The 25,357-nt window shown below is 43.7% G+C and overlaps 3 protein-coding genes across 4 annotated transcripts; 2 read left to right on the top strand and 1 right to left on the bottom strand.

Annotated features, from left to right (window-relative positions):
- Nucleotides 1-975: 975 nt before the first annotated feature.
- Nucleotides 976-5,846, top strand: LOC147332004 (volume-regulated anion channel subunit LRRC8D). 2 transcript variants are annotated; one of them, XM_086290545.1, is made up of 6 exons: nucleotides 976-1,064; nucleotides 1,396-1,755; nucleotides 2,395-2,976; nucleotides 3,086-3,336; nucleotides 3,675-4,052; nucleotides 4,158-5,846. In XM_086290545.1, the coding sequence occupies exons 2-6, from the start codon at nucleotides 1,411-1,413 to the stop codon at nucleotides 5,278-5,280; spliced, it is 2,679 nt and encodes an 892-aa protein (XP_086146671.1). In that variant the 5' UTR covers nucleotides 976-1,064; nucleotides 1,396-1,410; the 3' UTR covers nucleotides 5,281-5,846. The 2 variants fall into 2 exon arrangements, with proteins under 2 accessions (XP_086146671.1, XP_086146670.1); XM_086290544.1 differs by having other exon boundaries at nucleotides 1,011-1,064; nucleotides 1,384-1,755.
- Nucleotides 5,847-6,382: 536 nt separating this feature from the next.
- On the top strand, nucleotides 6,383-12,357 carry ddx39ab (DEAD (Asp-Glu-Ala-Asp) box polypeptide 39Ab). Its single transcript, XM_086288389.1, has 10 exons — nucleotides 6,383-6,537; nucleotides 7,397-7,613; nucleotides 7,953-8,080; nucleotides 9,748-10,024; nucleotides 10,144-10,262; nucleotides 10,397-10,528; nucleotides 10,668-10,777; nucleotides 10,950-11,094; nucleotides 11,238-11,385; nucleotides 11,723-12,357. Exons 2-10 carry the CDS (start codon nucleotides 7,406-7,408, stop codon nucleotides 11,737-11,739), a joined length of 1,284 nt encoding a protein of 427 aa, XP_086144515.1. The 5' UTR covers nucleotides 6,383-6,537; nucleotides 7,397-7,405; the 3' UTR covers nucleotides 11,740-12,357.
- Nucleotides 12,358-12,809: 452 nt separating this feature from the next.
- LOC147332006 (CCN family member 1) lies at nucleotides 12,810-21,477 on the bottom strand. The gene is made up of 5 exons (XM_086288390.1): nucleotides 21,215-21,477; nucleotides 19,798-20,011; nucleotides 18,670-19,113; nucleotides 18,019-18,197; nucleotides 12,810-15,219 (listed from the first exon to the last, which is right to left on the bottom strand). Exons 1-5 carry the CDS (start codon nucleotides 21,263-21,265, stop codon nucleotides 14,914-14,916), a joined length of 1,194 nt encoding a protein of 397 aa, XP_086144516.1. The 5' UTR covers nucleotides 21,266-21,477; the 3' UTR covers nucleotides 12,810-14,913.
- Nucleotides 21,478-25,357: the final 3,880 nt, after the last annotated feature.

The raw sequence follows: 25,357 nt of genomic DNA on the forward strand, positions 1-25,357 counted from the left end.
GTTTGAGTGTTTGCTCCAGATTGTTTAGTGGCCTAAATATCAAGGAAATGACACCAGAAATTTACATTATGACCCTCTCTTGCACACACACACACAAAAATACTCACAAGTCAGTTTCAAAACTTTGGTCATCAAAGTTCTTTGACCTTTAAGGTCTCACTACAGAAGCTCGGGTTTTGTAATTAAGTGGTGAGAGCGGCACAAGAGGAGCATTCACAGATAATGTGTGCGACTACAGTTGAGTGCAGTCAGAGCGGTACCGTAACTTCAGCGACCTCTGCTGGACAATGCTCTCAGTTAACTGTTTTACTGTAGTTTATGTTGTTATGCAACCTTATACCTCTTTTATCTGACGCACTAGACATTATTTGCTTTAATCCATATAAGGATTTTAAGTATGAAGCTGCAAACACAATAACTGACATATATTACAGCTGACACCTAAAATAATGTGTAGTTACAATGTAAAAAGTAAGGCTTAGGGTAGTTTATAATACAGCCCGCATACCTACTAGTACTGCAAAATTAGAATGAAGAAAGTGGAGCTATAAGTACTCTGTCCGCTTTTCTTGGTTATCACCTTGTTCTACTGAGCCTACTGGGAACTACTGTTGGTGACTTATGGAGGCAGATTTCACCAGGCTGTATTGTGAAGTGTTGTCAATTGAACTTTCCAACAGTGTATAAAGCTGGTAAAGTGTTCCCGTCATTATGCATATGAAGTATTTTCACTTTGTCCAGTGGAAACATTTTTCCACTGTTTTTTTGTGTGTGTCACATTTTTGTCTACTTCAGTTCTGAAGGAGTTAAAGGGAGCAAGCAAACCCCCTGTGGGTCTTGAGCAGGCTTCTAGCATTGAATTAAATTTCTCAGCCACACATCCTCTGCTGCCATGGCAACTTTTGAATAGCCTTGTGCCAGTCAGCTCAGGAGGAGTTTGTTTTGTAAGTTTCAGAAGTTTTTCACTGCTAAACCAGACAGCGCCGGCTTGGAGTTTCTGTAATGCGGCTGTGGGTTGATCACAAGTAGAGAGAGAACAGCAAGAGAAGAAGTTATTTGCACAGGTAGGTGAAGAGCTGTGGATAAAACAACAAGGACTGTTATGATCCAATTTGCATTGTTGCCAAGTAGAACTTAAGTGAACTTTTTTATATATATATAATTCGTTTACTCTTAGTTAGCAACAGCATTTCAAAGTTTTCTGGAATACATCTATTTGAAATTTCAAAAGATTTTCTATGTATTATATCAAATTGACTGTTAAATATTCACAAAATTCACTGTAGTTCAGTTCTGCAGTTTAGCTCATGATGTGATCCTATAATACAACTTTCCACATTTGGTCAGTGCTGTAGTTCTCTCTTAGTTTTCTCATTTTTAAAGCAAATCTTGCAGGACCCAGAGGACGCCATGTTTTCCCTGTCAGAGCTAGCGCCTCTGAATCAGCATCAGAACAGGTCTAAACTGCTGAAGCCCTGGTGGGAGGTCTTTATGGACTACCTGGTGGTCCTGATGTTGATGACATCTGTCCTGGCTTGTACGGAGCAGCTGTCCAGGGACCGAGTAGTGTGCATTCCTTTGGATTCAACTACAAACACTAGTGATCACAGTCACTCAAAAAGTGCCAATGTGGGACTGTCTCCATCGTCACAGCCTCAAATACACCACGCACACAAAATCGGCCCAAATCTTCACTCTGCACCTCGGGGTCGGCGCACGCACTTGGTGTACCAGCAGTACATTTATATTAGCCAGGTAAAGTAGTGCTGGCTTTGTTGTTTTTGTTATTCACTCTGTGAAAGCATAGAGTGAGCTATATTTAACATTCTGAACCTTTATGTAAAAGGACCTGCTCATACCCACAGGTTATTAAACCGCTTATCTCAGCTCTACAGTGGAACTTTAATCTCCCAGTTTCTTCTGATTCACACTTTGACTGTTTCAGTGCTCACTCACAGCTCTCATGGTGTTGCTTATTTAAGCCTTACTAACCCTCGGAGATAGAACCATGGTTTACCCCTATAGCCAACCTATAGAAGTAAACCAGCAAACAGTATATCTAGTATGTCTACTAGACATACTAGTAGTTCTGTCTACTAGTATGTCTAGTAGACAGAACTAGTATATACTAGTTCTGTCTACTCACAGAACCAGTATGTCTAGTTCTGTGAGTAGACATACTCACAGAACTGGGCTTACAGTGTATCCTGTATTTTAAGCTTTTACCCATTCAAATCAATTCAATTAAAAAGAATAACTTTAGCACCCATTTCAGTTTTTATACTAATCCTCTTCCTTTGTTAACAGGTAACCCTTTGTTATTAATGTTTCACAGTGTATGTCTGCTGCCCCCATGTGGTCAAACAATCAATTGCTGTTTGCCTGTTTCTATAGGTGTGCTACCATGAAGCTTTGCCTTTGTCCTCCCGCTTCTTCCCTTACATGGCCTTGCTTCAGTCCCTCGTCCTGGTAGCCAGTGGCTCCTTCTGGCTCCACTTTCCCCACACCTCATCCCGCATAGAGCAGTTCCTATCCATCTTGGCAAAGTGCTGTGAGTCACCCTGGACATCTCAGGCCCTGTCTCATGCCGCCCGCCAAGAGAGCATCCAGGAGATGGTGGAGGAGGGAAGACGAGCACAACAACCACACCACCGAACTTCCACTTCCCCGACAGTGACCCACACAAGACACTCGAGCATAGACTCGGGCACAGACAGCCCACTTTTAAAGAGGATAGACAGCGCATTTGCCACCCCTCCATCCCCTTGTCCCTCCACACTGTCCTGTAACTCCACTGTGTCTTGTGTATCTCTTGACTCCCGGGAGCAACTTCCTTCTTCCAGCCCATCAGTAATGGCTGACAGCCACAGCCAGGTAATCAGTCTGGATAAAAGTGATGGGGAACAGGCGAGGGCGCTGTTTGAAAGGGTCAGGAAGTTTAGGTCCCACTGTGAAAGCTCAGCTGTCATTTGTAAGGTAAGAGATCCTCTAGTCTGCTAGATTTACAGATCAACTTCTTTGCTACCTTAATTTTTTTTTAATTCCATGAATCGTTTAGTCTTGATGCCCATTTTTCCCTCTTCAGGTCTACTTGGCTCAGACAGTTTTCAAACTCCTGATTGTAACACTGATTATGAGTTACACAGTCCCTCTTCTCGGCTCCCTGTCCTTCAACCACACCTGTCACCCTGAGGAGCGGGCCCTGGTGGGCTACGCCACCTTCGAGTGTATCCACGTGCTCTCCTCACTTCTCCGCAAACTGCTGGCGGCCTACCTGACCTTACTGGGCCTGTATGGTCTGCTTAATTTTTACACTCTCACCTGGATTTTAAGCAGGTTAGAATAAAAAAATGTTAAAGGTGCACTTTTCAGTGTTTTTATCGCAGAAAAGGTAGGAATATATATTTTTAAAGTGGATAGTTTTGCCCAAAGAAAGTTAGAGTATGTATGAGTGCTACTTCAGGCTTTAACAGGCTTTGAGGAGAGAAACTAGTCTAAATGTAAAAAGCATAAATAAATAAATGATGCTCCTGATGATGAGCATATCAGAAAACTAGTTACAGGGGTAAAAAATGTAGTGCTGTGTTTTTGGCTACAAAATATCCTGTTTGATGTTTCTCTTTGTTTTTTCTTTCTTCTTCTTCTTCTGCCTTGGTGTGTTTGATTCAATTCAGCTCTCTGCAGCAATATTCCTTCCATTCACTGAAGGAGCTGAGCTCCCTGAGAGATTTTCCTGACCTGAAGAACGACCTGGCCTTTCTTATACACATGTTAGACCAGTACGACCCTCTGCTGGTCCAGCGTCTCTTTGTGTTTTTGTCGCCTGTCAGTGAGAGCAGGCTGCTGGAGGAAAGCTTAGAGAGGCGCTGGGGGGAGGAGAAGCTGCACGCCATGATCAGCGTGGATGCAGACGGCCGCTCCAGGCTGCAGCTGGTGGCCCTGCCTCGCCTTCCTCCAGCCCTCTTCACTCTCAGCCAGCTTCAGGTCCTCAAACTGGAGCTCATCGCAGACACCAGGTTTACTGCACACATGACCAGCATGACCTCACTCAGGTGAGTTGTACAGTGCAGGGGCGTAGTCTTTGAAAGTATTTCTTTTAAAGTATTCACTTCTTTTTAGACTCTAACTTGGACTTTTATGTGGCATTCCAACTACAGGGAGCTGCACCTCTACCACTGCACAGCAACTGTGGATCCCAGCGCGCTTGCCTTTCTCCAGGAACGTCTAGAAGTCCTTCAGCTTACCTTCACTCAGGCATCAGAGATCCCCAGCTGGGTCCTCTCCTTGCGAGGCCTTCATGAGCTTCACCTCTCTGGTCGCTTAGGCAGTGACAGTGGGGTGGGCCGTAGCTGGGCACTGGGGAGCCTACGCCAGTTGCGACACCTACGTGTGCTGGTGATTCGAGGCATGTTGCAGCGGATCCCCGGTGAGCTCTGCGAGGTGGCAAGCAGCTTGGTGAGACTGGAGATCCAGAATGAGGGCACGAGGCTGCTTGTGCTGATGGGCCTGAAGCGGATGGTTTACCTGACAGAGCTGCATCTGCAGGATTGCCAGCTGGAGCGTTTACCCTCTGCTCTGTTAGCACTGACCAACCTCCGGGTGCTTGACCTGCAGCACAATAACCTGAGGACTCTGGAGGAGCTGCTTAGTCTGGCTCACCTTCGTCGTCTCTCTTGTCTTAGACTTGCTTACAACCGTGTTTTGGTACTGCCGGCCAGCGTGGGTGTGCTTAGAGGCCTCGAGCTCTTGGATCTGTCAAACAACCAGCTCCAGAGCATTCCTCCAGCGCTCTTCACTCTTCGACGCCTTCGGAGGCTCCTGCTTGCCGGTAACCTGCTGGAGGAGCTGCCTGCTGAGGTGAAGGCACTGCAGCTGCTCACAGAGTTGGACCTCAGTGGGAACAGGTTGGAGAGGCTACCCACTGAGCTTTTCAATTGCTGTTTGGAGTTGCGCACCCTGAATATGTCTCACAACTCTCTTAGCTTCTTACCCAGAGAGATTGCAGCTCTAAGTCAACTGTGCAGGCTGGACTTGCGCAGCAACAATCTGGAAGAACTGCCTGCTGAACTGGGCTGCTGCTCAGGGCTGCATGGAGGTGGTCTCCTGGTGGAAAACTGGCTCTTTCTTTCTTTGCCACCGCATGTCAGAGACTTCCTGAGCCGCTCTTACACCCCAGGTGGTGCGCACACAGAGGAGCATTCCAGGCCCGAGTCTGACAGTTTTCCCTACTTCTCTCCTACACAGTGGAGCTTCTCTTCTGCTCTGGAATCACAGATATAAGGACAACAGCTATCAGACTGGTGACATAATAAAATAAAAGCACTGATGGAGTTTCTTACAATTTAGAAGGTTTTTCTTCAACTACTGCATCAGGCAAATTCTTCACCAATCTGCCCTTATTGTCCATTTTGTTTTTAGAAAATGCAGAACTAACAGATGGACTGCTTTGTATTGCATTGAAAAATATTTCTGGAATATTTTTGAATAAGAACATCTGTGATGAACGCATAAATTGTGAGTTAAAATCAAATGAGTGTGGACATCTCCATTAATATATTTAAATAACACTACTTGTCATTCTGTATTTGTAGTTTTCCTGTTAAAGAATGTGAGATTTTATAGATGACAGAGCAATAAAATTTATTCTTTTGTAAAGATTTCTGCAGATCTGCAGATACTTCCTGATTGCTTCCTGTATAAAAGTATTCTTCAAAGTATTATGAAAGCTGAGACCTGATGCCAGTGTATCCATGTTGGATAGTTGGAAATACTGATACTTCTCGTTATTAATACAGTTACCGTATTATCGGCCTTTGGCGCCCCGTTTGTTATTCGTAATTCTGATTTTAATAAAAGGTTGTAAACGTTAGTAATGCTTCAACGACATTTATGCTGTACAACACTAATGCGTTCATTGACCACTAGAAGGCACTAAAGACTTTTAATTCTCAGTGCTTAATGTTTCCAGAATTAAAGCTTGATTTAGACTTGTGCAAGGAAACATAGAAATTACAGTTACATATACTTTTATTGATGGAGTCCGAATTTCTTCACACTGTTAACATCACATCCTGGAGAGGAGTTTTGCCTCGCGCGACTTGAACGTCTAGATTTCATACAATTTTAACGATTTCTGTGAAACAAAAACAAACTAACAAAATTGATCCAACCTGAATCAATTCCAGGAAGCTGTTTTATATTTAAGGTCACAGGCCTGCATTATCATACGCAAACACATCCCGGTTAATTTTATACTTATATTGCAGCAAAACGTGACTGTATTAATTTATTTCGAGTGTCCCTCCCGAGCTCCCCTACGGAGAGCAGCTACAACTGTGTCCCGCTTTTTTCAACTGCGACGGACTGCGGCACACTTTTTGTCCAATCACAGGCTGCTTTTCACAGCGGTCGCATAAACGGGCGAATGATATCGACCCGCTTTAGTCGAGGCGGAACTTCCGGTTGGTGGTATAAACTAACTGAGGCCTCTCCATGCGGTTGTGATCTATCGGGGCAGTCGAAGCTAACACCGAAACGGTAGGAATCCTTGAACTACTTCATTGTCCCGCTTGGGCGGCTTTCCGCGTCTCGTTTCACCTAAAGAAGCTTGTGAATTATATTTGTTTAATTTGGGCTGCAGTAGTGTTTGCTATCGCTAAAAATAACCTTTCGTTGTTTGTTTCAGGGGGCGGTGTTACTTAGCGTTTTGTAGCCTAGCATTTGATAGCCTAGCAAAGCAATCGCCACTTAGATTTCCTTATTTACACGAAATATGCCGCCTTTTTGTTATCCATATAACACTCCCGTTACAATTACGAAAAGATCGCCTTCTTATGCCGTTGGGAATATTTAGTTGGTCGTAGCGGATTAGTTGTTGTCGTGTAGAAGAGTAGCTTGCCACGTTAGCAATGGTTATGCAACACAATGGCTTTCTAGTGTTGTATGCGCTTAGAAGCTAACCGGTTTGGTCAATTTGACATCGTCGGTTACGGTTTTGACCTTGTTTGTTATATTGAGTGTACGTGGTCGTACAGAATATTTTCTGCCTACAAAACACTAGAGTATTCATATTTAGGCCTGCTCTGTTGCGTGTTTTCTTGCTTAGCATTTCTTAACCACAGGCTTACTCTTTAAAATTCAGTTCGAGTTATACACAATAGAGCTAATGTTTGGAGTCACGTTTATAACCAACCACGATTTTCATAGTTGCACAAAGTCAAACCCGCCTTGTAATGGTAGAATAAAATAAGACTTTTTAAATGTATTAAAATATGTGCAACAAGTGGGCTCGAATAAGAACCTCGCTTCATATAATCTAAGTAAAGGGAGCCCTCTCTTACAGACACAGATGAAGGACAGTGATCATTAATACTCAGCTGTATTTTCTTTGTTCCAGACAAATACAATGGCTGAGAATGACGTTGACAACGAGCTCCTTGATTATGAAGAGGATGAGGAGCCTCAAGGAGCCCCCGAGAGTGCAACCCCAGCAGGCAAGAAGGAGGTGAAAGGTTCCTATGTTTCCATCCACAGCTCTGGTTTCAGGGATTTTCTTCTGAAGCCGGAGCTTCTCCGCGCCATCATTGACTGTGGTTTTGAGCATCCATCTGAAGGTGAGACGCATTCAACTGTTCTGGTACCTTTTGTTAAATGGGACTAGTGGGGAACTGGCAATTGAGTTTGTTTATGGCATACCCTTGCACTACACTGGTAGAACCAGTCAAAAGCTGTAAGTCTGCATGTTCTTCAACAGCGCTTACCTTATCTTGCTTGCATACATTAAGAATTTTTGAATAGCTTGACTTGCTTTGTGCGTCTAAAAAAATGCACCACTCCCAGCAGGACTGCCACTCCTCTTGTGCTCTTTATAGCAGTTCAAAGAAATTGATTTGCAGGTAATAATAAGACTGCACTTAACATTAATATTTGTGTTGTGTTGTTTAAAAACACAGTGCAGCATGAATGCATCCCACAAGCTATCCTGGGCATGGACATCCTGTGCCAAGCCAAATCTGGTATGGGCAAGACGGCTGTGTTTGTGTTGGCCACCCTGCAACAGATCGAACCCGTTGACGGACAGGTTAGTATGTGTGTTTAACATGCTTTGACTGTGCCTTCAATGTTGAGCTTTTCATTTATCGGCAATGAATGTTATTAGTCTGGTAATTAATGAACAAGCCAATAAAAGCTGATAGAGGTCCAAATGTTTTTGTTGTCCTGTTTTTGTTTTTAACTTAGCTGAAGTCAGAGCCACCTGTGAGAGAGCACAAACAAGACTGATCAAAATCAGTCTTAGTCAGAGCTAGGGAATGCCAACAGAATCAATACCCATGGTACCATTTTGATACCAAGATTTATGAGATGCAGCAGTGCTCGTCATCAGCTTATGCAGGGAGGCAGAAATCCTTCCAAAACTAAAGGAGGCAGGATGTGGTTTAAAGTATTCTATTGTCAAAGAACAGGTGGAAGATGGAAAGTCGTGCAACTGCAACAAACTTCTGCTCTGTCTCTTTTTTTAAGGAAGGCAGTCGGCTGTGCAGCTACTTTGCATTCAGGTGGCTGCAAAATCTGAGATAATTGATTAGCAAGAGGCGATATGCAAACAATAATTGGACTTCCAATTTAGCAAAGCACATGAAAGACTGGTATCCAGAGCTATTTATGTAGTTCACGTTGAGGACGAATAAGTTAAGAGTGACATCCAAAGTTTTGTCCTACAAATCTTATCCAGAATCACAGATTACTGCTTATTTTGTTTGAGACTCCCCATTGTAAAATAACCTTGAAATGTTTGTGCTCACTTAATGTAACTAACACGAGTTACAGTCACTTGCTAGTAACACTAATGGGCTACTCGGCAGCCATCCTAACATCTCAGTCTGGGTCTTGTCAGTAAAATGATGTCAACATTTAAATAAATGATCAGAATTCTAAAACGTTTTAGTAACAGTTTAAGTACCTGGCACCAGCCAGTCATTTTGTTTCACTATCCAGCTGTGTGATTCTACTGGTATTGGTACCAACTGATGAATTTCTGGGATCATGACATTTCTTATTAATATACAAATAACAGATTTCATAGGTGACTTATAACCAGCAGGTTTCTTTGTTGGGATATGCAGTTTTGAGGACAACAATAAAATATGTTTTAGCGGGAAATCTACGACGTAATCAGAAACCCGTCTTAACGCTGCACCAAAACCTTCCACATAACTTGACAAGAGAAATGTTACTACATGTTGGGTTTTCTATGTTACGCTTGCGGTTAAGAGGGGTTTCCGTTTAATATGTAGATTTCCTGCTAAAGCATAAATCAGGCATAAGGGTCGATTGGCTTAAGTGTTCGTGTCAGTGCTGAAATGCAGCGCAGCCGATCCTGGTGGAATTTGGGGATTTGAGAGGATGGATGACATTCGTTGTGTATTATAGCATCAGTCTATTTGATTGTAAGTGGCATTTTCATGTTGTGCTTGTTATGTGGAAATTATACACCAAAGAGTTGATATATGGCTCAGTTCTGGCTTGTAGAGTTGCAGACCTTCAAGTCTAAGGTGTTATAGCTACAGTGGGATGTAATTTTCTTTCAAGGACAGATGCTTAGATGATCATAAAACACTAAAAATGTAACATTAACATTAAATGCATCTTGTCGTTTGTAATGTAAAACTGTTCATTTTAAACAAATTATTCTGCCTACCTTTGACTTTTTGATAGATTTTTGGATTTAATCTGTTTCCTTGTCTCCAGGTGTCTGTATTAGTCATGTGTCACACACGAGAGCTGGCCTTCCAGATCAGCAAAGAGTACGAGCGTTTCTCCAAGTACATGCCCACCATAAAAGCAGCCGTATTCTTTGGTGGCCTGCCTATCAAGAAAGACGAGGACGTCCTGAAGAAGAACTGCCCTCACATCGTTGTCGGAACTCCCGGCCGTATCCTCGCCCTGATCCGGAACAAGACTCTCAGTCTGAAGAACGTCAAGCATTTTGTCCTGGACGAGTGTGACAAAATGCTGGAGCAGCTAGGTGACTTTTCTTTGCTTTTGTCTTCCCAGTTTTCACCAAGTCGGCAGCAAAACTGCAGTAGTCAGTCAGAATCTTACCTTAGTCATTTTTTTCACTCTTTTTCTTTCTTCACATGGCAGACATGAGGCGTGATGTTCAGGACATCTTCCGGATCACACCGCATGAGAAGCAGGTCATGATGTTCAGTGCAACACTGAGTAAGGAAATCCGTCCAGTGTGCCGCAAGTTCATGCAAGATGTAAGTAAGCAGCGGAGGGCTGCTTCACCTCTGAATGTCTGTTGTTTTTTGTGAGACAACTCATCTCCACCACTTTCGGTCTGTACTGAAAACTGCTGCACTGAAGTTTTACTTACCTGCTATCTCATGTACAGCCCATGGAGGTGTTTGTGGATGACGAGACCAAACTTACACTCCACGGCCTGCAACAGTACTACTGCAAGCTGAAGGACAGCGAGAAAAACCGCAAGCTATTTGACCTGCTTGATGTGTTGGAGTTCAATCAGGTGAGGGAACATACATCTTTATATTGTTGCAAGCTAATGTTTGTATTCAAAAGGTCCCAAATACTCATTGAAAGCTGTAATAAAAATTGCATCAGAGGTCTAACTCGGTGCTTCCTTAATGCCCGTGCGTTGCCTCTAGGTGGTGATCTTCGTCAAGTCAGTTCAGCGCTGCGTCGCTCTGTCCCAGCTACTGGTGGAGCAAAATTTCCCTGCCATTGCCATCCACAGGGGAATGGTTCAGGAGGAAAGGTGACTTATAAACTCTCAACTCGTAAACATGCTCTGCTGAGCTTCAAATGTGTTGTGTATTTTTGAGAGCAGGAGGCCTCATCCTTCAACTCAACGCATTAGTCTTCAGAGAGTGCTTGTTGATAATCCTCCTGATGGTTCTGTCCTCCTTCCCCTTCTTACCCTCTCTCAGGCTGTCTCGCTATCAGCAATTCAAAGACTTCCAGCGGCGGATCCTGGTGGCCACAAACCTGTTTGGCCGAGGGATGGACATTGAGCGAGTGAATATCGTCTTCAACTACGACATGCCAGAAGATTCTGACACCTATTTGCACAGGGTGAGAAATGAATTTCTTAGCCCCTCTCCTTTTTCATATGCAGGAAAGTTGGCTGTCTTATTTGCTCATCAAGCACCGTGTGAATGCTAGTGGTAGTCCATGTTGCAGTTTGGACTTACTCTTACCTTCTCTGCGCCCCTCAGGTTGCCCGTGCTGGTAGGTTTGGGACCAAAGGCCTGGCTATAACCTTTGTGTCAGACGAGACTGATGCCAAGACTCTAAACGATGTGCAGGACCGCTTTGAAGTCAATGTGGCCGAGCTGCCAGATGAGATTGACATCTCATCTTACAGTAAGTGTTTTTGGTTTTTCTTATTTCTGAATGCCTCCTTAAAAGCATACTGATGTCTTTAATAACATTAGAACCACTGTGATCTGTGGATTAAAGAGTTTTGCAGCACTTTATTATTAAATCATTGCGTTAATGCTGAAGCGTTCCCCACAGAAAATTGCAGTAAACCTTTACTCGGCAACAAGACGCAACAGTTGGTGCTGTCACGTTAACTGAAGCGCTCCTCAAATCCTTCACATATTTAACCTGTTGCTGAAACGTCGGTATGCTCAGCTGTTGCTCATCGTTCTGATGTTTTGCGTGCTCAACTAGTCTCTCCTTCTCTCCCCCTCTGTAGTCGAGCAGTCCAGATGAGTCCCCGGCCAAACGGCAGTCTGCTCTTCGTGGATCTCGTCTTGTATTTGGAAGTAGACGTACTTCACCATTGATTTGAAAGCTCTGCCTTTCCTATGTTCACCAAACGTTTATTTTTATTGTCAGTTTTTAGGGGGGTTTGGTTTTAATTTGTCTTTGTTTTGCTTAATGGAATTAAAACTTTTTATAAAATGTCATTTTACTGTTGTGGTCACTTATGAGGATGCTGTCTCTGCTCAGTTTTCATTGGTTTCAGTCTCAGCAGCGACAGAGCTTCAGGGAAACTTTCAGAGGAACATGTGATAGGAGTCTGTGCTTTTTCTTTATGTCCAAGCAAGATTTGTATAGGAGATGTTTTGTTTTCCTTCCCAGTACAAAAAAAGTGGCTGTTTGGCTGGTAATCAAAAAGTTGTAAAGACACAAATTTGGCTCATATGGCAGCTCTTTCTATGGATTTTTAACTGAATATCCTCCAATAAATGAAGTCACCACATGAACTGGTAGTGATGAATTTGCAGATTTTGACGGGGCAAAACATGTCACTGTTTAACTGTATTTTTTTTTTTCTTGGTATTTTGTTTTAAGTATTAAAAATTCAAAGTGTTAAACAAGTGGAAATCTGCTTAGATGATTTAGCAACAATTCAATACTGGATAAACATCACTGTGCAGAGTCATAGTGATGGTTCTCTGCAATTTTTATTGCTGCACAGTAACTCGATATTGGATGTTGATATCTTAAGTGCAGTTCGGCAGACACAAATTTATCTTGCCACTAAGGTAACTTTTCTTTAGTACCAAATAGTGACTGTAGTGTACATGTGTAAATACATGAAATGCCTGCTAAATGTTAACATAGTATGGCTCGTTGCAGGGCTGCTAGCATAGCTGTGAAATTGCAGATCTTTGGCTGCTCCGCCACAGCAGCTGGATCTGCATGTTTGATCTGACTCAATTTAAACCAGATGCATTTATCTGCATGTTAGGGGGATGTGTTAAGCGCTACACCATAGAGTTGCTGTATAATTTAACCTACGTGACAAAAATCCTCTTTTGATAAATGTTCAACAGTGATTGTCAGAGAGAATTTTATTTTTTTAAAAGCGAAACGATGAACTCATTCCAGCTCTTAAAGTCAACTGTAAACTAACCAGATTCCAAGAAGAGTTAATCACAAGGAACACTTCTTTTTTTTTAAGCATAAGATCTTAAGCATGACTCATTACAGAAAATTACAGACTTATTAATGTACACTACTAGTTCTACAGTCATCAAGCTTTCAAAATTGGCACTTAATGCTCATAAACGATCTGAACCCTGCCTCGTCCAGTGCTAAACTATACATGGACTACTTCAGTATAATGATTGGCCCTTATACAGCAGATAGAACTACAAAGGTAACAATGTGTCTGTACATAGCTGCACTATAGTTTCCCTCAATAAAACTAAAGATACAATATCAAAACCACAGCATCTTCATGGGCAAAATAGCAATGGAAAACACAAGACATTTCTTAGCAAATTAAAGTTTAAAAAGAACCCCTGATAAGGATTTGGGGCAGCAGATGTTTTGTAGTTGAGATGGTAGGGGGGGAAAAACATTCACCTCAGGGCAAAAATGTGTAATTTATGGCACAAACGGATAAAGTACATTGGTGCTTCCACTGAGACGAAGTTACCACTGTATACAGTAATTTTAAAAAAGGCAGTTCGTGATTTCAACTCATCTGTATGTGGATACCAGATTAGGCTGTGAATCAAGGTTGCTGTAAGGTGCTCAAACGTCAACCCAAACACCAAGTCGGGTGGATAATCATAATAAAGGGCTAAGCCATCCGTAACGTACAACCTGAAGATAGACTTGACAGTGTTAGTGTCCTTAGAGGTAGGCTCCTGCTGACATTTGGCAGCTGTAGACCTCAACCCCCTGAAAACAAAATTACATAAAGCTCTTCTCACAGCCGTGTGAAACGACTGAACAGCCTTTCAACAGCATTTCTCAGAAACAGGATGCACTTTAACACGAAGAGGCTGCTCAGTTACGAGCCAGATTAGACGACAGAGCAGTTCCACCTTCAAATCACAAATAACACATTTACCGTGGCACACGCAGCTTTCCAAAATTCATTTATAAAACAAACCAGAGTGGACGATTGTCTCCTTCTGCCATCACGAGTCAGGATTGTACCTGGCCAAATTAGGTGGTCGACTTGTTGGCGACAGAATCCTGAGCGTGTTCTTCGGATGCTCGCGAAATGTCTCAGTTTCTTGTGAAGGCAAGGCGAGGGGATGAGTCCAGCTGCGTAAACAACCTTTGACATTTTTTCCCACTTATGCCTCCAACCACCAAGTTCAACTCCAACTTTATCCATTGTATATACCTCATCTCCTCCTTTATCATTTGTTGTTCATCATTAGATATGGCTTTCTGACCAAATCTGAGCCCGGGGTCAAGTCCTGGTTTGATGGCAGTTCCTCACCCTCTCTCTGGGCTCAGCAGTATTGTCCGCCTGATATTGTTGTTCTGCCACATCGATTCTCCGAGAATAGCAGCGCCACCTTCCCCAGTGGCAGGCTGCTGTGTCATCATGTCTGTCTCGACAATAAATACCAGAGAATAAATACCATAAAATGACCCAAACCACATTCCCGTCAAAACATCTGAGACAAACTTCCATCTTCTACCAACGCCATCCTATTCTTCTTTGTCACTTAGTTTATCAGTTGTCATATACTGGAGTGCGCAGACGTGATTCCAGCAGGTTTGTCAAATCCACACCGTGAATCCTTCAGCACACGAAAGACTTATGCATGTCTGTGTTTCTCAGCTGTTCCCAAAAACAGTTCTAGGGAACTTTTGAAGCTGGGCACTAACATGGGGTCTGCTTACACCCAAAGATTTATTCACAGTTTAAAGTCTGGCAAGGCCAGAAACAGCTTTTTATCTACACTAAAGCAGGGCCTGGTCACTTTTGCGGTTTCCACATTGTGAGGTACGCCCAGTCCGAGACACATTCCTCTTTTCCGCATTCATCCTCAAATGTTTCGGTGTGTGTTCCGCTCATGGATCCACTAAGGACAACTACTCTATAATGGGTACTGCTGGGGCGGGGGTGAGATGGGGGAGTTAATGTCTGTTTTTATGAAGGAATGTAGGTTTGGCAGGGTAACGCCGCTAGTCATTGAATTTGTGCGTGTCCCCATAGAGCCACAGCTGTGGGGGCATTACGGCCTCGTTGAGATGGTTGCACTCGTCGCTGCACTTGCACGACTGGATGAACATCACGGACCTGCTGAAGCGTTCGCCGTCAGGGCAGGCAAAGGTCACGTTAGCTGTGCGGGTGCGACGTGGCGAGCAGCAGCGGCCGTCCCGGCATACTCCACAGTAGTTGGGCCGATAGAGGCGAGTGCTCCTACAGCCAGCATATGACAGACGATGTGGCTCTGGGGCCTTATGGGTGCGAGAGCACTTCCTTCCTTTCTGTGGACGGAGAAAGAAGAAAGAAGCAATTCAGTTTTTCCAGTGAAAAGGCTTCACCAGGTGTCTACAGCCATGCACGCAGGGCTGTGAGGCTGTACTGTTCACCATCCTGGTTTAGCCTGTCACAAGGGGAATGTTTTCCAGTGAAAAGTAAATGAACTGATGTTGATGGCACTGACATAAAGTAGTGCCCAAATTTAAAACTTGATGTTGATCCTTCTATAATGTCACCAAAAATCACAGACTGTATATAAAAGGTGGACATGTATATAAACAATATCAGTTAGCAAACAGAGCAAGAGGGTTCCTGGTTCAAACCCCAGTCTGTCTCTGTGCATCTTAACCATCCAGGTGCAATTGTTTCAAAATTGGCCACAAGTATGAGGAAGACAAAGTAGATAGAACATAAGCTTTTTTTTTTTTTTTTTTTAAAGCACGTCCCAGTGCAATCCTAACATCTACCACAGTTGTTCCATCACATCTCCCCCAAAAACACTTCCTTTGTTTTGTGTACTTTTGCAGCATTTTTCTATTTTCTTGGTGTTTTCTTAAGTTGCACTGCATTTGACCTCTCAGGGCAACTGTACACTTGATCTCTGAGCTCTTTAAACACTTTCTTGCAGAATTTTTAGTCTTTATTTAGCGATTTGAGGTCTTATCGTTTTATAAATTATGATCAAAATAGCTAATAAAACATAGTATGCTTAATTGTGGGCTTACCTTGTGATTATCAAGTGGCTATTGTGTGAGCATGCAGAGTTTTTGGTCAGACCCTCCAATCACTAACTAATGGCTAATAGAGCTAAATTCATCTTTTATATACACTCTATGATTCCAGTTTACCCTGAATGTGGACCAAACCTTACAGTGATCCAGTGATCCTGACATCCAGTGATGTCAGGAATAGTCAGGGGAACATGAATAACCGCATAAATTCACCTTACATACTTAACTCTACCAGGTCTAAAGGTTGTCGAGATATTTAGAGAATTTGACTCTCTGGGTGATCCATAAAATCTGCTAACAAAGTCTTTCTTTGGCACAGGAGGCATGGGTGTGGTGTGTAGCCGGTTTAAAACTGTGCTCCAGTGAAAGCTTTATGGCTTCACGTTTGCTTGAAATTAGAGCTGCCACCGTACCATAGAGCAGCATCAAGCAACTTGTTATTCATCGCTCATGACGTGAAAAACAAAGTTAATGGGCTGAAAGAAATAAAAGGTCAGAACAGCAGATGAGCGCCGGAGAGAATAGCGTGCCAGCGATAGTTAAGGATTGACACTTGTTTCCATTAACACCCACAGCAGCTCTGCAAACACTGGGAGAGCTCAGAGAAACAGGTGCACAACAAGCCAATCAGCTTCATGAGTGGCTCGAGGCAGGGGGCAAAATGTTTCTGAGAGTGTTTTGTTTGAAATGTGAGAGAGCAACAGAGTGGGCGAAGTGCTCTTTAAATCACACAGCATAGTGCCACCGAGTGCAGCTGTCGGCCGCGGTGTCACGTCAGTGAAGGAGACAGAGTTATTCCTCTGTCGCAGCAGCAAAAAGTTCTCCGATTCACACTTATGTAGTCAAAGTTCAAACGTGAACATGAAGCCAGTAAAAAAAGTGCAGCTTCGTGAATAAAGGAGCAACTGAAAGTCGCATTAGCAGGTATCAATCTATTAATTATAGACTGTATATAAATAAAAAAAAAACACAGACACAGTAAGATGCATTTTGAAGCCTCTGTATTAGCATTTTGGTCACCACCATGATGTTTTTTTGGTTTCTTTTACTGTGTATTTGTACGAACAAACTGCATGATCTATGGTGGGGGTTTTTTGTTTGTTTGTTTTACACAGTTTGCCTTTGCAGTTATTTCCATCTTAAATTCTGTGTTTAAAATTAAAAGCCCCTGTTATTCATATTAATGCAAAAGTTAAAGTGTCTGACCTGTAGCAAAATGTTTAAAGTTGCGCTTTTAACTTTTTTAGTAGTCATCATATTTAGTAGTAATTAAGCCAATTAGGTTTATTATATTTGGGTAGATCAAAGTGATGATGACATGAGCTGTACCATGTACAGGATAGGGCCGTTGCCAGTTACTTTTTTATTACAAGTTACACGTTCCTAATGTCTTCTAATGACTCCAAAGTGTAGGTAATTAAGTATGTCTGTTGACGCTCTGCATCTTCAGAGGTTGTGACGAAGCTACAGGATGTGTTGTGGCCTACTTCTTGGCGTTGAGCACTTGCCGTTTAACCAGGCAAGGCTTTCTGATCTTAGCCCTGTTGAAATTTTACTTTTATAATTCAGTTCCAGTAAAGCAGGATTTCATTAGAGCGTTTTATGATCTTTGAACTGAGCCAGGCTGTTCTCTCTAGTTTCATTCTAGTTTTCATATTTACTGTATGAAGACATTTACTGTATTGAGAGTGTTGTCAATCATCACAACCAACCCTCTGGCAGGAAATGTGAAATGGTATTTTCAAAACTTTCAAACTAATTAGCTACACTTTGATATACTCTGATCTACAACGAGCTGAAGCCACAGGTCTCGTTCCCCTCTGTTTTCATCTCACACAGCAACAGGACTTTGAATAGACAGAATGGATCAAAAAGGGGTCCAGCAACAGAGGGATTCGAGGGGAGGGGGCTTTATACATGCCATGATATTAATACAAACTGCCCCTCGAGAGACGCTTCTTTCCTGAATCTTATTTAGTCTGGTTGCTGGAACTCCGTGGCTGGGGTCATGAGAAGAAGGTCTGCCTTTATAAGGATCTTTAAAGCATCCAAACACACTCATGCATTCCTCACCTTGACTGGGATGGACATGGAGCTGCAGGGCCGAATGTTGCACAGGCGCGTCTCCTTGATCATTTTACACTGAGCATTGTCATTTGTAACACGAGAAGAAACGCCCATCCCACAGCTCCGGGAACACTCGGACCAGGAAGTGGTCTGAACCACGCACTCATCACTTGTTTGCTTCCAGGCTACGAGAGATGAAAGAAAGGACACGTGAGGGAGAGCGATGATGGGAAATATTGAGAGAGAGCCAGAGAGAAGCCAGGTCAGCAGGAGTTAAGCAGGGGGAGTGAAGTGGCTACTGGGAAGTTTGAGGGAAAAGCAGAGGTACACAGATGCACAGCACACTGGCCTTATTCACTGAACAGGCAACACTGACGCACAGAGAGGATGATTACAGAGCAGGGAAAGCTGGGTGACGGAGGCATGTGCTGTGAAAGAGCAGTGTGTGTGAGTGCGACCAAGAGCACCTCTGGTGTGCAAGGAGCCAGTGGAAAACAAGCTTCACATAAATGCCAAAACACATGCATGGACGCCGGGGAGACGGCTCACAGCGAGGCCGTTTGTGCATCAGCGGGCTGAAGTGAATAAAGCGTAAACAGGACACTTTACTGTGTAGTGGAAACAGGCGCACTCCACAGCAGGTCACCAACTCCTCACCTGCCAGGTGCTTGTTTCCACGTGGCTTGCCCCACTTGCGTACCGCTTCCACCAGTTCGTTGCCAAGGGTATCCTTCTCCTTTTTGTGTTTGTAAGTGTAAAACTTCCGGTAAGGCTTCGGGAAAGGCTTTGGGTAGGGATACACTGAGTAGGGAATGAATGGAGGGTACGGAGGGAAAGCGGGAGGCTGGGGTCGGCGATACACCGGGGGCACGACCGTGGTTCCCTTGTGGCAGTCGATGCTGAGGCAGCACTGCCCGGGCACCTTGACCAGCTGCGGGGCAGGGCAGGAAGGCGATGCCAAGGGCACGTGGCTGGGGCAAAGAGGCACGCACCCTACTGCTCCATCGATGCAAGTGCATTGGTGTTTGCAACCAGCTCTGAAGTTCTCGCCGTTTTGATAAATCCGACCGCTGTATTCGCAGGAGCGGCCCTCGGCCTTCGCTGGGAGGAAGAGAGAAGACAGGCGAGCTGGTCAGAACGCTTTTAATAGCACACACTTAGTCTTTAGACATCAAATAGCAAGACTTTTATGTGACTGTGTATTTAATGTGTGTGGTGGACAGATGAAAGGAGAGAGAGAACAGTCGCAACATCTCCACATTTAAGAAGCAAACACTATTCTTAGACCAGAAAGGGAACGTTGACTTGTTTACAACGTCCTTTCCCTTAACACCCTGAGTGGGACTCCCCACACAACACCCCGGATACCCCCACCCCCCTTTATATAGCAACACCCCCAAATAAACACACATATAAAAATACCACTGTCTGTGCATGTGTGTTTGTGTGTTTCACGGGCCTGTTTGTGTACACACTGCAGCACTTATATAAATACCGGGGCTGGCCGGGTTTCAGTCACAGGCTCATGAAGGTGCTCTGTTTTTTGAAACGTGGCACAGGCTTCAAACCTCAAGCCCCTATCAAAGAGAAACCCCAGCCGCCCTGGCTCAGAAGCCAGATTCCCCACCCTGAAGTTACACATTGCCTTACTTCAACCCCCAAAGCTGTGCCTGATCTAAAGCAGGGGTAAAAAAAAAAAAAAAAAAAAAAAAAAAAAAAAAATTCACCACTTCTCAACCCTTCCCACCCCCACCATCCCTGCTCTGGCACCTCTGTGGTACATACCCCTGCAGATGCCATGGGTTCGGCCCACATCATTGCCATAATTGCACTCCAGTCCTTTATGGTGGTCACAAGGGCGCCCCTCATGGCAGTCTTGGTTTAGCTGGGCAGCGCACACCTTGCAGCAGCCGCATCCGTCTGGGACTGAACTTACCCCTGGGGGGCAAGATGGGGGCACTGCTGGGCACTCGCACACTACTGGACACTCAGCAGTCACCTGCAGGAAGGGACAGAGTAATTTAACCTTCTGCACCAAAAGGAATAAAGAGAAAAATCACACTGGAACCAGGCAGGACAACAGATTGACTCAAGTTACCCAGATCACAGAAAGTCCTCAACGTGTATGTATGAATGCGTGTGTGTGTGTGGCTTAAAATATTGCCTGAATACTCGGCACTGTCCTGAACCCCACAGGGGTATCTGTAGCCCTCTGTCGCCTTCCGCTTGGCATTCGCCTGGCAAGAGGGGATGAAAGGTACGTTCACTGACCCCCACCTCCCGGCTTCTAAATCTTTTGTTTCTGACCCCCTTCTGTGTCGACACACACACAAGCCACTCTCACCACTCCCAGCATTTATTGGGATCACACAGCCTGTGGATCACAGGGAGCTGTCAGTCTGACTGTCCGCAGTCAGATCACCTACAGTGATCCCTTCCTGACTCCGCCGCCACTCTCTTAACCCGGGCCAAGTTCTGGTGTGCCAGAACCAGCACTGGCACTGCTTTCACTCACTGCTGAGGTTCCTGGGAGGGTTTAAAATTACATTACACAAAGACTGAACAATAACTCGTGAATCACCGTGCATAACATGGTAAGTTAAAGCATCTCCCAGCCAAAAGTCACATAATATTCCTTGAGATATTTATGGAGCGGAACGACTTCATATCGAAGTGTATTTTTATACCCATTGGATAAAATTACTGTGGTATAATTTTAGACCTACAGTTGGATGGAAGCCGGTGTACACATAGTAGGGTTTATTACTTTTACTTGTCAGATAATTTAATTAGACTGCGAAGAGAGTGTAACCAATTACATTTATATAGTTTGCATACATTTCCCCTTTACTTGAATATGCTTCGGACACTAGTGATCACATTTGTAGTGTAACATTACAAAATGTAATGGAAATAAACCGCCAAACAAATCGTAAAATGACTCAACTGACTTTACATGGGACCTCTTGAAACACCGCTCAAGACCTCTTATTGCTCCTCAAGCCTCAATTTGGAAACCAGCCAACCAGAAAGCACAGTAGCCGCCGTATTAATAAGCGATGACAATCTTAACAGTGCTGGGAGCCACTGGGCCATTATTATTTTGGCACGCAGCGCTAACACCAGCATGGAGAGCAGCACGGGCGCGTGAGACCTTAGAGCTCGTGCGTTTGCATGAAGGGAGAACACTTCACGTACTCACCGAAGCGACTGTAACCACTTGTAAGGCAGCAAATAATAGCAGCGTCCCCATGCTGTCAGCGTGCTCACATGGAAGACGGGAGAGCGTTTAAAAACAGCGCTCTGTGACAGGAAAAGCCCAAATCCTTCAAGTGAGCAATAGCGTTGGTCCACAACAGTAAAATCCGACTCGCAAAAAATATATATATATTTATGTATCCTCACACGTCTTCCACCAATCTCTCAAGTTCTCACAGACCAAAAGTTTGAGCCTTGTTTTTATATCGTTCCCTTTCTTTTTATGGCAACCACGCCCACCCCAGCCCTCCTTTAACCAATTAGGACACAGGCGCGCGGCCAAAGTTGGAAAAAAAAGAAAAACAGGGCGGGAGGGCATTGGAAGGAGGCGGGGCTTGGACCTCCAACACAGGTTTGGTTGCGGGAGGGGGCGTGGCCAGCCATGAATGCACTCATTCATAAAAAATCAGAATTACTACATTCCAAAGAGGAGCTGGCTCTGGGATGTTTATTTATTTATGTTCGAGCGAAAATAATATTTTCGATGCTTTAAAGTCCTTTTCACACGCAAGCCTCTGTCCGGCTGCCGCTTTGTGAGGAGTAAAATAAATATACGCAGCTGCTCGTCTGCGCTACATTAATACTGGGAGCAGCCATGGAAAACAGCTAGGAATTTCCTTCTGCCACTTTATAAAAATACTATTAGACAAGAGTTGGGCAGATCAAATGCAAACACATGGAGAACAGAGTGTTCCTAGGAGCTGGGTTTAACTGCATAACAGAGTGAGAGGGATGTCTGAAAATCATTGAAATAATCAGTGTAATTCATCAGTTCCTATTTAGACCTCATGTCTCCCACACACAACCTGTTTTCATGGGTACTTGCACCAGCAAGTACCCATAAAAAACAGTTCTGTATCTGTACACTGTAAGAGTGTTAGAGAGGCCAGGGATGTGTGCCTGGACAGTCTCTGTGTCATTTTGACACAGGAAAACCAGCCATTCTCAGTACCTGAACTTGTAGGTAACAAGTCCCTTTTAGGGACTCACATTGCTGTTCTCTTTAGAAGCACTGTAGACATTTTCCACATTAGTACATTCTCAGACATGAAACTGTTCACTGGAGACACAAATGCATGGAGTAGGTTGCTAGTTGAAAGGTGTGAGAAGGGTTTGTTGTTCTCTACAATGATTGTTAAGCAAACCTGTGGTCATTTGTGCCAGCGGGAGAAGAAATTGTCCCGTTACCTCTTTGTGCTAATAGTATAAATATGATAATCAATTATCGATTGATATGTGAAACACCTTTCCAAGGAGTCAAAGCCAAATAGATGAAAGCCAAACGTTATCATTATGAACTGTAAATAAACGATGGACGACATCACCGTGGTTATCATGTTGCCATTTTCCTGTTTTGAAACATCACAAGCAATAGGTGGAGCAATAGTAGAACCACTGCATGCCTTTCCTCTGGAGATGCTTGTGTGTGGTCAGATGAATGAGGCTTGTAGTAAAAATCACTCTGAGTCCTCAGGTTGAGTAGAAACGTACTGTTTAAGTACCAGCCCATTTACTTATACTGCAGAAACTAGGCTCGCCGTAAAGTATACCGTACTTTATTGTCTATTTTAGTGTAAATAGGACCGTAATTCAAAAAGTTAACATCATGATGTATTCAAAAATATTTGAAAGTACTGAGTTAGAACACTTACTCCTCAGGAAAGTGTTTACTGCACTTTTAGATCAAGTGAGAAGTAAGGTCATGTTTTCTATAGACTCCCACAATTTTGGACTTTTTTTGCAGCCAGAGGGGTTGCCCCCTGCTGGCCAGTAGAAATAATGCAGCTTCAAAGCACCTGCTTGCTCTTAGCTTATCCTTTTAGACACTGTTTTACACACTCTATATGATTATAAACACAGAAAACTCTCATCTAAAAAACACAATTTCAGTCTTCAAGCATCAATTAAGGTAGATTATACATATTGCATGCACCCCCTTGTGCAAGTGTGCTTACATTTGTATGTCAGCAGCTCGTTCCACAAAGCAGGAGCATGCACTGTCATACATTATACATATGCACAGTGTGTCCTCACTCGCACAAAGGCCTACACAGAAAACTAAAATTATGTATTCACCAAACCTCCATCCTCTTCCCACACAATCCATCTCTCTCTGTCAGGGCACGGAGGTGATGTAACAGGCCCGTGTAAACAAGCCCAGCGTGGTGAGAGAAAATGAAGAGAGGGAAAAAAAACACGGGATTTTGCTGAAGCTTCTGTGTGTGCACCGACCCTCACAAAAAGGCACACACACATATGCGCTGCAGTCTGAGAAATACAGTTGTTGTTCTGAATTTTTAGGTTCCATTGACTCATCAGAGAATCTGTACTTTCCACTTTGGTCTCAGTCTCATCTGCAGCAGATGTAATAAACAAACTTGTTGGGTCTCTTGGAGATGGAAGGCATAGTCATCAAAGCAAGTGGTGACCTTTGTATTCTGAGCTCAACGGTGAACGTCAGCCCATAAACCCACCCAAACTGCTACAAGAGTTGGCTGGAAAAGCTCCCTGTCGCTGCTATTAAAAAACGGGAAGGTGCAAAAGGACAGGAGGGTAATAAGGAAAAGAGAAAAAAAAAGGCAAGCCATGGCAGGTGAGAAACACATCAAACCTTCAAAAACAACTCAGTGGAAATAAATGACAGACAGGGTGTGTGTGCGAGACAGAGAGAGAGGTGTAAGGCACATGGAAAGGGCCAAGGAAATATTAAATAGTGAGAAATAAAAGATAGAACAGGATAATAGTGTGAGGTCAGTGGAACAAAAGCAGCTCACTTTTCACACGTGATTCTTTGCTGCAGAGAACGAAACGCCACGAAACGCCTTTCTGTGTCTGTGAGAAAGCGTGTGTTTATACACAGAGGGGAATGGAAGTGGAGGAGGAGGACGAGGAGGGAGGAAGACAGGTGTGGAGTGTTTGTTTAGGAGAGCTCCTGCCACACCTGCCACGACACTCCTCTTACTCTTTCAGTGGCGCGGCCAACTCACAGAATTGTGGACATACACACTCCAAGAAATTCGAGATACAGCTGGTGCTCAGGGTGTAGCCAAAGGTGTCTGATCTCAATAACACGGTAAACTGAGTATTACAGGGACTCCTTTATGCTCTTTTCCAGCAGAATGGGTTTTTTTTAATTTTCATATATATCTCAAACTGGGCCTTGATGCCGTCTTTTTATCCTCAGTCTGTAACAAGCCTTTTTAAAATTCCTTTACCTTTTAGGCTACTCTCCCTTTGCCAGCTTCCTTCTGATTGCCTGTCTGTTTCAAACAGAAGGTTTAAACCGCAGGCAGGTGGGGCTCCTTGCAGGCATGCTAATTTGATACCCCGACTCTTTTACTGCAGAACTATGTTATTATTAAACATGCAGAATATGGATTTGGCATAGTCTTGCTGAAATAAGCAAGGCCTTCTCTGAAAAGAGACCCGCTGAATGGCAAATGGACTGATTTTTTCACCTTATCCACAAGGAGTCGCCACAGCGCACAGCTCCACATATTTTATTTGGCATATTTTAACATCAGGTACCCTTTTAGAAGTTTGAGTAGAGCTTTCCTACTTATTTGGGATCACTTGGAGCTGATAAGTTTAACTCATAAGAGCCCAGACCCATTTTTACTGCCAGGAAAACTATGGGAAAGTCAATTTTGAAACTTTAACAGAAACTTTCCTCAATGTGTAAAGGGGCGATGACACCTGTGTCACCATGGCTTCTTATCATATGGGGGCAATCGGTTTATTTTTCAGCATAACGCAATAAAGTTGTGATTTTTTTTTAGCAAAGTATCAAAAACTTTATTGAGCATGAGTGATGTATAAGGTGCACTCAAAACACTTGCACACACTTGTGAGGACATACTGCCAGGGGATCAAACTACCAATCAGCTAGCAGACGACCTACCTCCTGAGGCTGGATAGCAGCTCCAAAACCTTCTATATACTCTTCAGTGTTCACGTTGTCTTCACAGAACAGCAAGTTACCCTTGCCAACCGAACGCTCCCTCTCCTCTTTAGCCTGTGGCTGATGGACCGCTCTCAGAATTAAGCCAGTCCATTTGGCTGAACTGGGTCCAGAGTAGGCAGCAGT

The sequence above is a fragment of the Aulonocara sp. 'chitande type north' Nkhata Bay genome, linkage group LG4 (assembly GCF_057382095.1).
Source record: "Aulonocara sp. 'chitande type north' Nkhata Bay isolate Kocher_YH1m ecotype deep benthic linkage group LG4, A_spYH_male_GT1.1, whole genome shotgun sequence".
Classification (NCBI taxonomy): Eukaryota; Metazoa; Chordata; class Actinopteri; order Cichliformes; family Cichlidae; genus Aulonocara; species Aulonocara sp. 'chitande type north' Nkhata Bay.